Raw genomic sequence first — 13,829 nt, 5'->3', positions numbered from 1 at the left:
ATGGATTCGCTCTCATGTTTGACCATAAACCCCAATACAATTAGCTTTTCAAGAATAGCGTTCAGTGTATTCAGTATAAAAAACAAGTTGGAGAAGGGTAAAAACAAAAACAAAAAAACAATTATGGGATATTTCGGCTCTCAAAAGGAATTGAATATATTCAGTGCTTAAAATTTCAAACGACACTGAACAGAAATATATCCACACCTAGACATATAAACAAAACGCATGCACAAATGTTTGTAACACTTTCTGTGCCGATTTCCTAATCACACAAACACCAGTTACTTTCATAGGGCAATGGGGGTAGAATCATGATTAGTCCAGGATTTGGGAGGGAGGGGAAATTTTATAACTTGCAACCTGCTCCAATCACAAAAATAATGTTCTTCCATTTTTCAGGCTGCCTTCTTTTCCAATAATTCCTCGTGCAGGTGGCTACTACTCCCTATCAGTGCTCTCTTTCTTTATCACCAAAGAATCTTTCCCACTTAGTAGAAAGATGGGCATACTAACAAAAATTAATATAGTGGTTTCAAATCTAGAAGAACTGTGTTGTTTCTACCAGTTACTAACTTACATCTTGTTTTCAGCCAGCGAAAGCTGCTCTTTAAGAAGCTGAATTTCAGAATCTTTTTCTTGGCTTATCATCTGAGATTGATATTCCTTTTCACGGTTGGATGCTAACAATGTTTCTAGGTTTTTAATTGAAATTCTTTCATTAGTGAGTTGTTTTTTGAGGAGTTCAGTTTCAGAGTGAGACGATTCCCATTCATTTTGCAGCTGAAAGCCAAAAAGGTTAAATTTCTTCATTTTCCCTAATATGCAATATATTAGAAACTGATGAATTACATTTCAAATTGTAAACTAAATTCCATTAGCACTCTTCTTCCCCATATCATCTTCCTAGATGTAAAATATGCACCTAATACTCAGTAACTGCAATTCCCTGTCTGTCAATTCAAAAATATGGTACAAAAACGAACACATTGTTAAGTACTTTTAGCTCCCATTTTATTTTCATACACTGAAATGTATGGCTTAAATATGTTTAACTCTGGCTAGGTTGTATTGATTTTCTTCTCTTTCCCACCCCTGAATAGAGAATTATATAACTGTATGCCCCAGTTAAACTTTAGAGGGCATAATCTGAAGCTCCGCGGAGCCCCAATTTACATACAAAGCTCCAGGAGAGCAGAGTCTGCCTGAATGTTTTCTTACATGCTGGATAATGAGGTGGTCTTCAGTGAGAAATATTATTCTGCACATAGGGCATTCTGATGGGGCAGGATATGCATATTCAGAGTTCATTCATATTCCGGGCACAGGTCTTTGACTGAGAGTTGCCATTAAGTCTTACCACCAATTGAGGTGAGTGCTCTGGTTTCTTACAAAGATTTGCAGATGCCTTTGGGGTTGCAGTAGCCCCCAAAGCCAGGTCTGTAAGTTTTGCACAACTATGATGTGGGGTGGGCAGCAAGATTCACAGACAAGGTTCTAACTGGAAAAATATTTTTTAAAAATCAGGGTAATAAATAAATTTTGCAAAAACTGAGGAGCACTTCTGACCCCTGATACTTTTTGTGGTGATGCTAACAGAAGTGGCTGATTAGTTGATTATGGAAAAATAGTATTGTTTTTCCACTTTGCGGCCACTTCCAAGCATTAAGTGATTAAAAAAACAAACCTGTCATTTTAACAGGAGTAGACTTGGCATTGAGAGTAAAAACACTTATTTTTAATTAAATTAAGGAGAGGAGACCTGAAACACCATATGGCAATTCGCACATTGACATAGTTGAGAACTGACTTGAACATGGAATTGTGGAAAATTGACCAAAAAAAATTACATTTCCCCCCAGTTTTATCAGGGTACATTTGATTTCCACTTGTTGACAGAGGGTTAAAAGTGCCATTTCAGAAAGTTCTGGTGTGTATTTATCACCGTAGAAACTTGGCATGCATCTATGCCAAGTAATCTACATGATGCATAGAATGGAATGTTGGTCACTTACCATGAACATTCTTTCTGGGGGCATGCAGGGGGAATCCAGTAAACAGTGGATTAATACTACCCGCTGCCCTAGGACAGGTGGGGTCACATGATACCAAAACGATTGCATCATTCAACTCCTAAGACTCCATCTCCAGTTTCAACCATATTCGAGTTGGAGAAAGAGCCATCAGAGAAGCACTTGTGAGCAAAATAAAGAGAGCCTAGAAAAGAAAAGTAAAAAGTAACCCCTCCAAATAGACATGGCACAAATCAGATGCTGGAGCCCAGGCCCATACAAAGGGTGCGTCTGGATGCCTCCTGCACACCCCATGAAAGAACATTAATGGAAAGTGACCAACATTCTGTTCCCAGTGATGCATCCAGGAGGCATCCAGAAAACAGTATTACTTACCTAAGTTAAGCCAAATCAGGGAGGGATCAGCGGGGTGGTTGCCCTGGGGAGAGGTCCTATGATGAAGAAGTGACACTAACCCAGGGGAAATACAGGACCCAGGACCCCTCCTAGCATGTTTAGCCACCAGCTGTCCTGAAGAGTTTGTGGGTCAGACAAGACCTCCAACGATTCCTCTGAGGAATACGAAAAAAATGCAATGCAGATATTTGTTCGATTTCTTATGATTGTGGCCATGCAAAAAAGTCTTTTTAGACTTTTATAGTGTTTTCAGAATGGCTTAAATCCTTGGAAGGAGAAGCAGACAAATCTGAGGTATGGTGACTTAATTTGTCCCTTTTCCCAGAGCAAGATGGATGTAGGGCTAAAGCAAAATGCTGATTGATGTAAGCCTCAATAATATCTCTGAGCAGTTGTACAAGGGGAGAGTGAGGCATATCTGGAGATGGACCCTTAATAAGCCTTTGATCCTAACAGCCAGACTAGAAGAGCAAAAAGGCTGTGTTGGGTGGACGGCTGCTGAACCCAGCCGTGCTAGCCAGGCCTAAGTAGTGATGGTAAAGGGCCGCATTAATGAGTAAGAAACTGCTGAGCTGAGAAGAGCTAGTCAGGCCTGTAGGAGGGAATGAAGGAGCACCATTGCCTGGATGAGGGAGGTTGTCAAATGAGTGGGAGCCAGTGGCCAGTTTGTAAAAGCACACCAAGTCCAGAAGGTCTAGGTTGAAGGGGGAGGGATTCTGCCCTCTACTGGCCAGATGAAAGGAGGGCTATCAAAATCTCTATCCAAGATGGTGGAGCAGAGGTTTCATGCATAAAACCTAATTTTAAGTGGCTGCCATTTTCCTGCCAAAAACTGCTACCCTGGCAAAACTTTAGCTGATAGAATAAACACTGAAAGTTATCCCAGCCTAGAGGGAAAGCATCAAAAGACTTAACGGGCTGGCTAAAATCCCAGTCAAACTCCATTGCTCCCCAGCACTCTCCCTCATCAATAGGCACCTTAGCCTAGACAGCACGGGAAAGGCCAGGTTAGAAATCAGAATTGTGGCTGTAAGTGCTCCAGAGAAAGGTACTAGCTTCTTCTACTGCAGGTGGCTTGGTGGCAAGTAGATCTGAGGGAGTGATAGCTGGCCTTTTTTCTTTTGTTAGCCAGGACATGGGTTGTCTCTTCTAAGAGCTCACTTCCCCTTCCCCCACAGACACCATAGGAAAAACCTGGGAGGGAGAATAAGAGAGAGGAGGAAAAAACCTGACCAAATTCATAAAGAGAAAAGAATAAAAGGAACAAGGAGCCAAGGTAAATGTAAGAAAATAAGAAGCAGGAGCTCTGAAGTACTAGGGAGGGAAGGAACTGGAGGTGTAATCTAAGGAGCTGGCTTATGCAGTCATTTTGGTACCATGTAACTCTGCCTTCTTAAGGAAGTTGGTGGGGAAAATAAAGTCACTGTTTTCTGGATGCCTCCTGCGTGAATCCCTAGGAAAAATGGATGGTGATATTATAGATGGGGCTGCTGGCTCCATGCGCCGCCACCCCCCAACTTATCCAATGCCTTCTCCCTTTACACCTGACCAAATCCACCCTCTTTACACCTGACCCACCCACTCACAGCTCACCCCAACCCCTTTTTTACTCAGTTATTGAAGTCTTATGAGATGATGTAGAGAGGTTCCATCATATGTACCAAAAATAGACAAAGGAGAACACTGTTGATGTTAATATACAGGTAACTTGCACCTTATGCTAAAGTTCAGTTACAGCAGTCTACAGTACAATGGTACCTTGGGTTACATACGCTTCAGGTTACAGATGCTTCAGGTTACAGACTCCGCTAAACCAGAAATAGTATCTCGGGTTAAGAACTTTGCTTCAGGATGAGAACAGAAATCGTGCTGCTGCGGCGCCACAGCAGCGGGAGGCCCCATTAGCTAAAATGGTGCTTCAGGTTAAGAAAAGTTTCAGGTTAAGAGCGGACCTCCGGAACGAATTAAGTACTTAACCCGAGGTACCACTGTACATGTATACACAAAAACATATAAAACCGGGAACCCCTGGAACTGGGGACCCCACAAGGTGGAGGGCTTTCTCAGCAGCGGTGCTCTCCCTGTGGAATATCCTTCCATTAGATGTCAAGGAGATAAAGAACTACACAACTTTTAGAAGATATCTGAAGGAAGCCTTGTATTAGGAAGTTTTTAATGTTGGATGATTTATGTTTTTTTACAGTAAGTGCTGGAAGCCGCCCAGAGTGGCTGGAGAAACCCATCCAGATGGGCAGGGATATAAATAATACAATTAATTATTGTTATTATTAGACTTACTTCACAGTTAAACTATGATGGCCACAAATCTGGATCACTTTAAAAGAGGATTAGACAAATTCATGGCAGATAAGACAATCAATTGCTCCTATAGTCTTCCACCGCTATTGGAGGCAATATGCCTCTGAATGCCAGTTGCTGGGATTCTTTAAGTGGGGAAAGAGCTGTTGCACTCAGGTCCTGCTTAGGGGCTTTTCATAGGCTTCTAGTTTGGCCATTGGGAGAACAGGATGCTGTACCAGAAGGGCCTTTGGTGTAATCCAGCAGGGCTCTTCTTATGTTTGTACTTAAGCAAACGTACGTAACCTAAAGGTTGCTGTATTGTGAGAATTTCATTCAAGAAGATATTAAAAGGCATTCCAACTTATGTTTTCTGCCTTTCCTCTTTCCTCTAAACAATGTGTAGATTAGATTATACTTACCCGTTCTACTTCCTGTGTTGTGTTGCTTAGTTGCCGGGCTAATAACTCTTTGCTAGTGTCCAATTTTATGCAGAGTTCCCGAGTAGATGCCAACTCTGACAGTACAGAAACTTTCTCCAGTTGCACGTCATGGAGTTCCTCCTCCATTTTCAAAAGAGACTTACCTAATGTAGAAATCTGTGACTTGTGGGCTTTTTCTGCTGCTAATTGCTGTGGAAACATGTGTTGATGAAGACAATTAACATTTTGATAGAAATGTACCGGAACAATGCCTAATAACTTTAGGGAAGATCAATTACAGTTTTAGTTAAACAATGATACCTTATCTTTTTCTAATACATAACGTCTAAGGGTTTCTGCAGTGAATTTAAAATAAAAATGTTAACTGTGAGCAGAATGTAAAATAAATATCTTGTGAACAAACCAGTAAACACTAGATGCAGCTACATCTCATTTATATCAATTATTTATATACACTGTTAAGGGCTATGGCTTAGGCAGACTGATCCAGAGTTCCATGTAGATTCAGTTGTTTGCAGAAAGCACAATATTGGTATATGAACTTTCAATGCAGAAAGTTGTTCTTCCTTGTACATGTCCAAGGAAGCCTTTGTAAGATAGAAGACGATGTGAACACTGAAGAATCTGCACTAGTAAGTAAGATCTGCACTGCAATAACAATTTTTGTTCTAAATAAAGACTGCTGGGTATCTTGAGAGGCCATCTGGATTAAAATAAAAGTGTCTAATCTTCAAAATTTTGATTTTTGGCTGCAAAATAAGATTTAAGAGCTGGGGATGGGGAGAAGATAGAATTATTAACTTTAGAAAACAAAAGCATACATATTATTTCTTACCAACCACACTGTGTACAGGAACCATCTTAAGATACATAATGGTACCTAAAATATTGGTACTTAGAATACTGAACTCTCAGCTTGGTAAAAGTCTAGAATTCATAAATTTACAGAAAAACAAGGTCTCACACCACATACTTATCCCAAACAGTCTCAAAAAGGCCAGAATGTGTGACAATCTAAATAAGGTCAATGGTAGCTATTGCCATCAACTGGGTCCTGGGCTGGTGATCTGTGGTTTAGCTTAAAGCAATATGGTGGAAGCAGAACTGGAGGAGAAGCAAAGTGGCTGTGATCTCTCTGGGAACCCACATTTGCTTGGCCACACTAAGCCATGATTTGGTTTAGCATGGTGTGCAAATAGGGTCAGTGAATGTTGGTGAGTGGAAGACCTCTTCCCTTTAAAACAAATGTGCTTTCTGAAAGTACCTGTTGTAGCCCACATAACTGAGACATATGTCTCACAATAAACTTTATCCCTTAACACTCCCAATGGAGATGAAGAACAAGGGCGAAAGTGCTGAATGGAAATGAAAAAGCTCTACTGCCCAGCTCTTAAATGAAAATGAAATTGTAAAAATGGATTGCTAAGGCTTTTCAAACTTACATGCCCAATCTCTGTTTCAAGAGCCTCTGTTCGTTCTTTTAGTCTGCGGCTCTCAGATTCTGCACTGAGGAGCTCCAGTTGGACAGAGCTACAATTTGCTTCCATTTGTTGGAACTTGGATTCCCACTTTTCCGCTTGTTCACTGGCCCTATGGTAGTTATCCAAAAGATCTTGATTCTCCTTTTCCTGAAATTCAAAATTTGGTTTCATTTTTGAAATTTGAGGCCAGTTTACATATACCATGCATGGTGGAACAGAAAATTAGCTTGCGTAACTACAGAGCAGGAGCCAAAGTGGTGTCCAACAGATGTTTTGGACTACAACTCCCAGCAGCATAGGTAACACCAAGTGATCATGGGAGTTCTAGTCAAAAACATCTGGAGGGCACCACATTGGCTACCCCTGTCCTAGAGCATAGAAAACACCACCTGTGTTACAGTGCATATATGCTATCATTTGTATATATAATCACCTGAATGCTGCAATCCTTCCACAACTTTTTTGAGTGAAAGTTCATGGGAACTGGTTGCGTACACCCCATACTGTTAGACAATTGGAAAGAGAGCACATGGCTCTCTACTGCTACACTTTACAATATAAATGGATTTAAAAAAGTGAACTGGCCCTTAGTAAACTATATTTACTTCAGTCCAGTTGTATGGTGGGTATGCAGGACTGGTGAACATCTGAACTTCATTGTACAAAGATGGACCTGCCATGCAGGTACCGCTCAACTTGTGCAACATGCCCATGTCCAATTTGGGGAGAATATCTCCTCCCACTCTTGCCACTCATACCACAGTAGTAAAGTTTTGATGGGCTGCAGGGGGGAAGGGAACAAGACAGTAGGGCAAGCACCAGCTGTATAGTGGGGAAGGGGAAGGGCTCTGATGTTGTTCCAAGTATACCATTGCAGCTCCTTCCTCTGTAAGATTTGCTGCAAGAAAATCAAAGCAGATGAGGAAATGCCTCAGTAAACTTTAGTGTTTAGTAAAAATACAAAAAATATAATAGTCTCATGAATTTTGTAACTGCATGCAAGCATTTTTCAGCATGCAGTGCATTTTGAATTGAGGCCTTAAATAACACTAAGGCAGCTCAGATGTGCATTGACCTTGCCTGCCTTCTTCTATTGGGAATATCAAATTCTTTTTGCCTTTTGCACATGTGTCAGTACAGATTAATGCTGATGGAAAGCTTCTCCTTCCTTCTACAGACTTTTGACCTATTTGAGATCTTAATCAAAAGCTAGTTTGGCTGCAAAGCTTTTGCAATCCATAGAACATAGACTATAAAAGTAATGCAGTTTCCCAGTACTGGCTGAATGGAATCATTTTTTAGAGCAGGGGTGGTGAATGGGATCTGGTCCAATGGGCGAGATTGTTATCTCCCCCACCCCTTGTGGGCAAAATTTGACACTGGTTGGGGTAGCCCACCTAGCAATACCCTGATGTCACAATGACATCAAACAACCCTTTTTTGCCTCAGGAAGAGTGCTTTGCAGGGCCTTTCACAAGACCTTTGCAAACTGCTCAGCAACATAGTATTTTGCATAGGGCTTTGCAAGAGTCTTGATAAGCCCCTTGCAAATTACTATCTTGCAGAATGCTTTACAAGTGTCACTGTGAAGGACCCAACATAGCTGTCAGCTCTCCTGAAGCATTTTGCACAGCACTCTCTGAAGGCTCAGTAAAACCTTTCAAATCATTAGAATGCATAGGAATATGCTCCTTGACAGGAAGCCCCCCATTAGACATTGCATGGTTTAGAAAACTTGCAGCTTTACAAAATATACATTTACTTTAGACTTCAGCATGCCCTTCAGTCTGGAAATATCTGTATGCCAATCTTCAGTTTTCGCCTTCAGATTATCAAGTTCATTCTGACATTCACTGAGTTTGTGATGCAGAATCTGTCAAAGAAATGGGAAACATTGTTTTAGGCAAGCATTTCATACTCTTTTCAGGTTTGACTATATTTTAGAAGTAGGATTAGGTGTCGTAACGTGTTACAATTAAAGATGCATTCCTATATATAAAAGAAGAAATACGAACCTTCAAGATGAAACAAAATTCTAAATAAAATTAAGAGTTAGCAGAACAAGCCTGAAGCAAAACACATGTGAACACACAGGGCTGGCCCAAGACATTTTGGCATCTGAGGGGAACCGGAAAATGATGCCCTCCTCCCTGGCAGGGAAGAAGAGGTGAGTGAAGGTCCATGTCAGCAACAAGGGGGGAATAAAACTCTACATTGGGATCTACTGCTCTGTGAGGCAGGCACCTGCCTGAGCACCTTGCTCATGGGTGGGCTGGTCCTACACATACACACACACACACACACACACACACACACAGACCTGTCCGTGAAGAAGACAAGAAACTGACGGAGATGATGGGGGTGTGACCAACAGATAAAGACCAGTCTGTGTTTCCTGTCTTCAGCAGCAAGATTGCAGCATAACCCATATGATGACCTGTTAACCACCTCCAGAGAACATAGTGTTATGAGTTTGTGGATACTAGACACCCTAAATTCCAGGGTCTAGGTGTTAGAATTTAATCAATGTTTTGGAGTGTTAAAACTGAGTGCAAGACCTGTGTGTATTAAGCCACTGTGTATTAAGCCAGATCCTGTAAATTAAACAGCCTGCTAGTTTCTGCTAATCCTTAAATTAAGTGAAATGCTAAGGGCTAATTAAGCTAGGCTAACTTCCTTGTGAGGAAATCACCTGGGGTGATAGGCTATTAAGAAGACTAGAAGAAAGGTAAAGGAGCCCTGACCATTAAGTCCAGTCACGAACAACTCTGAGGTTGCGGCACTCATCTCACTTTACTGGCCAAGGGATCTGATGTTTGTTCGCAGACAGTTAATCCAGGTCATGTGGCCAGCATGACTAAGACACTTCTGGCAAACCAGAGCAGCGCACGGAAATGCCGTTTACCTTCCCGCCGGAGTGGTTCCTATTTATTTACTTGCACTTTGATGTGCTTTCGAGCTGCTAGGTTGGCAGGAGCTGGGACCGAGCAATGGGAGCTCACCCCGTCATGGGGATTCGAAGGCTATAGAGGATCAAAGGGTCTCTGTGTGGAATGACAAATGGTTGTGACCCCTGCTCAATAGCTAAAGCAAGAAGAAGTGTGGACTAAAAACTTAGAGGTTAGAGTTAGGGCTGTGATGTAATGTGGTACTAAAGCAGTGAGCTGGAGACAGAGGCAGAGAGCATCATGGCTGATGCTCGTTTGAATCCAGAGCTGTGCCTATGGAGGAAGCAAGACCCAGAGTGATGCTGGGAACCCCTCCATCTTAGGCTCAGGTTGTATAAATCTGTAAACAAACCATGTATCATAAAGACACCTGTGCCTAATTTTCCGAAAGGAAACACAAACCCTGGAACTCCCTGTAATCTTGCACTGCTCAGAGATTGGAACAATATCCTTCCTGTTGTTGTTTAATTGTTTAGTTGCTTTGTGACCCCATGGACCAGAGCACGACAGGCACTCCTGTCCTCCCTAGTTAGTTACAAAACAGTTCCTGGTTAATAGTGGAAAGGTAAATATGAGTTGTATTCAAATCTGCCAACATATACCTGATTCTCCTCCTTAAAGCCATAAAGCTGTTTTTGCAGATTATCATTCTCCCGAATTAATCCTTCTTTCTCTTCACTAGTCTGAGCAAGTTCATTATTAGATTCATCCAAAAGTTGATGTAGTTTGGTAATATCCTGTTCACACCTGCAGAGTGCTTCAGTAGAATGCCTGGGCAGTAAATTATAAAATGCAAAATACATTTTACATAAAAATGTTATTGCAAAACAAGGGCATGAAAATGTCCCTTCATCAAATATTTTTAGATAGACGTATACCAATAATTATGTTTATTTATTAAAACATTTTTAAAATATTGAATAAGTCTAATATTGAGGTAAAGGTAAAAGGGCCCCTGAGCATTAGGTCCAGTCGTGACTGACTCTGGGGTTGCGGCACTCATCTCGCTTTATTGGCCGAGGGAGCCGGCGTACAGCTTCCGGGTCATGTGGCCAGCATGACTAAGCCGCTTCTGGCGAACCAGAGCAGTGCACGGAAAAGCCGTTTACCTTCCGCCGGAGCGGTACCTATTTATCTACTTGCACTATGACGTGCTTTTGAACTGCTAGGTTGGCAGGAGCAGGGACTGAGCAATGGGAGCTCACCCCGTCGCGGGGATTTGAACCACCAACCTTCTGATCAGCAAGTCCTAGGCTCTGTGGTTTAACCCACAGCGCCACCCACGTCCCTTAAGTCTAATATTACAAGTTATAAATACAGAATAGATTAATTTATATATGTAAATTCTAACAGAATAGTTCAAGTTAAGTAAAAATAACTTTAAAAGAAAGAACAAAATCCAGAGTTTACATCTTACTTTGTTGATTTCTCCATATCAGAAAGTAGGCACTTCAAATCTGAAATGGTCTTTTCCTTGAAAATAAATAAAAATGTATTTTTCCTCAGTTAGTAAAAAAGAGATGAACAAAACAGGAAATAGTTTGTTTTTTCATGTTAGTTTCTTTTGTTCAGTAATATTTTATAAGATTAAGGCTGCAATTCTACTCATCCTTATATGAGAGTAAACTCCAATGAACAGAGCAGGATTTACTTCTGAGTAATTGTACATAAGCTTGCACTCCACAGGTTTTTAACATTTTGACTGCAATCCTATACACACTTGCTTGGGAATAAGTCTCATTGAGCTCAGTGGGGCTTAGTTCTAAGTAGACATGCATTTGATTGCAATGTTAGGCTGCCAGAACAGCAAAATAAATATGGTAGAGATTTAATATCATGGCACATGCAAACTTTGCAGCAAAAGTCTCAGAAATCTCTGAACTGAGGTGCTGGAAGGGGGTGTAATTAACCCTTTCACGTGACATGGTTTGCTCAATCAAAATGCCCCCTAAAGTTGCTATTAGAATCTCAACATATACAACATAGTGTTTACAGAGTCTCTGGCTACAAGACCTACAAACAGCATGTACAGAGATAGAAAGTTATTTGCAAAAAATATATAGCATTTTAACAGTTTTCTAGATGGTAGTGAAGTTCCTCATTCTATATTTAAAACTGTACTTAAAAGTCATAATCATATTATTAGTAGTATTGGAAGGTGTATGTTTAAACTGAATCTTAAAAGCACCAATTTTAATAAGCAGAATGTTTTAACCCTACTAATCCACGTATTTGCATATTAAAACAGAATTACTCAAAAATAATCCACAGAAATGTCAATTTCCCATCACTAGAACAATTCATGCTTGTATCATTTACTTTGTCTGTAAATGTGTACTTTCAAAAGCTACATGCCAAATATGAAGTCTCCTTCCTGCATAAGCATAAAAAAATTCTAAATATGATGAATCTTAAATATCTAAACATTTACATATCAAACTTACTTTAAGGGCCAAGCTTTCTTCAAGGGAGGCAACTTTATCTGCTTTCTCTTCCAGAAGCTCATGTAAAGAATCCTTTTCTGTATCTAGTTCAGTTATTGTGTCATTGAGTGTACAAATATCTTCTTGTTGGACAAGATTTTGTTTTGAAAGCTTTTCTGGAAATATTATAATAGAATTTCATTATTTTATCAATTTAAAATAACCTTTGGTAAATAGGCTGTGATCAAGCAACAACTCTGATGAGTATACAAATATTTATTATGCATGTGCAACCATGTACAAGTTCCCCTCCCTGTACATTCTGGCCAAACTGCAAACTTTTAGATAAGATAGTCTTGCAGAAAAAAACAATGAACAGTCTTGTGACGTCTTAAAGGCCAACAATTTATTGCAGCAAAAGGTTTTGTGGAGTACAGTCCACTTCATTTTATCCTGAGTTGTTGGTGCATGTACATGATTGGGGGTGGGGAGGCGGGGAGAAACTGGAAACAATGAGGTCAGAAGAAAATGAAATACAATGGACAGTCACAATTTCCTTAGTAACAGTGACCATTCGCAAAAAGAAGAGTTAATAACAAGACAATCTGACATTGCTAAGTTACTTACAGTAACACATATAGTGCGATTTTAAAGAAATCTATCGTGCTCATTATATCCACAATGATAGCACTGAACCTCCCTCACCTCTCATGCCCAGGCCTGGGGAGGAAGTGAACAATGGGGGAAACTGGTCTAGCTACTCACCACTTGCCACAGAATATAACACTTGAAATGCACTATACATGTGTATAAATATGTAGCACTATTATTGCCAGATTTTCCAATAATTTTCAAATGCTTCTAAATAACTTTATATAAATACAGCACAAACACCATCACATGGATGTGTCCTTAATTGTCAAACTTGGCCCAAGTAGCCAAGAAAATTGAACTTTTCTGTAGTAGCATTTTGGGGCTCTATACTTTGCGTCACATTCTTGTAATGACACAGGCTGTGGGTAGCCAATGAGGTATGTTCCAGTTTTTGTAAGACTACAATTTCCATCATTCCTGACCACTGCCATGATGACCATGGCTTATGGAAATCGTAGTCCAAAATCATATGGAGGGCACCTCATTGGCTCCCCCTGCTCTATGAAAAGTACACCTCTCTGTGCCTAAGGCTTGTGGGATGCAGTTTTGTTACTGTTTTTACAGTAATATAAAGTGCTTCGATCAAGGCGATTTCAATCATGACCTCGGTGAGCAAAGCAGAAAATTTAAATCATGGATTTAAATTTTAAATATTATTTATTATCAGCTACTTCCTATATAAAACAGTTCACAGGTACTAAAGTCATAGAAACAAATATTCCTGACTAAATAAATCACAGAACTTAGGCAGAAACTTGGCACAAAATAGATGTAAAAGATCATCCATATGGATTAGTGGGTGACACTTGTAGACTTGCCAGTCTCTGGCCCCAGTCATTGTTATTAATAATTCATTTCTATGCCCAAAACTCATAAAATGTGGTCTACAGAATAACAATTAAAACTAAAATGACATAACAAATGAAACCAAGCAGAATACATTCAAGAAACAGAAATGCAGGATTACAAATATGAGTCACTCAACAAGGTTATAAAAACAGGAAATTGTTTGCATAAAAAGGCTTGCTGAAATAACCAAGTCTAAATTGGGCACTTTCAGCTAATTACAAACAATGCCAACTTGATTTTACTAGGTAGAGTTTCATAACCCCAGTGCCAAATGCACAATTCTTCTTAAGGATAGTCTGACACT

General features: G+C 40.2%; 1 protein-coding gene across 16 annotated transcripts in view; it reads right to left on the bottom strand.

Annotated features, from left to right (window-relative positions):
- TSGA10 (testis specific 10) overlaps positions 1 to 13,829 on the bottom strand; it is a 41,579-nt gene that overhangs the window by 6,960 nt on the left and 20,790 nt on the right. For 15 of the 16 annotated variants that reach the window (XM_083735492.1, XM_083735491.1, XM_083735488.1 and 12 more), the window contains 7 exons: positions 12,044 to 12,198; positions 11,017 to 11,072; positions 10,202 to 10,370; positions 8,414 to 8,524; positions 6,613 to 6,798; positions 5,150 to 5,359; positions 581 to 783 (listed from right to left, as the gene is read on the bottom strand). In XM_083735492.1, the coding sequence (XP_083591618.1) occupies positions 581 to 783; positions 5,150 to 5,359; positions 6,613 to 6,798; positions 8,414 to 8,524; positions 10,202 to 10,370; positions 11,017 to 11,072; positions 12,044 to 12,198 (1,090 nt within the window). Of the gene's footprint in view, positions 1 to 580; positions 784 to 2,015; positions 2,218 to 5,149; positions 5,360 to 6,612; positions 6,799 to 8,413; positions 8,525 to 10,201; positions 10,371 to 11,016; positions 11,073 to 12,043; positions 12,199 to 13,829 lie in introns of those variants that run through there. The other variant, XR_014563492.1, reaches the window with a different exon arrangement.

The sequence above is a fragment of the Podarcis gaigeae genome (genome assembly GCF_964106915.1).
Source record: "Podarcis gaigeae genome assembly, chromosome: 4".
In the NCBI taxonomy this organism is placed as follows: Eukaryota; Metazoa; Chordata; class Lepidosauria; order Squamata; family Lacertidae; genus Podarcis; species Podarcis gaigeae.
Note: the sequence above shows the minus strand (reverse complement) of the source record. Positions and strands in the feature narration are given on the sequence as shown.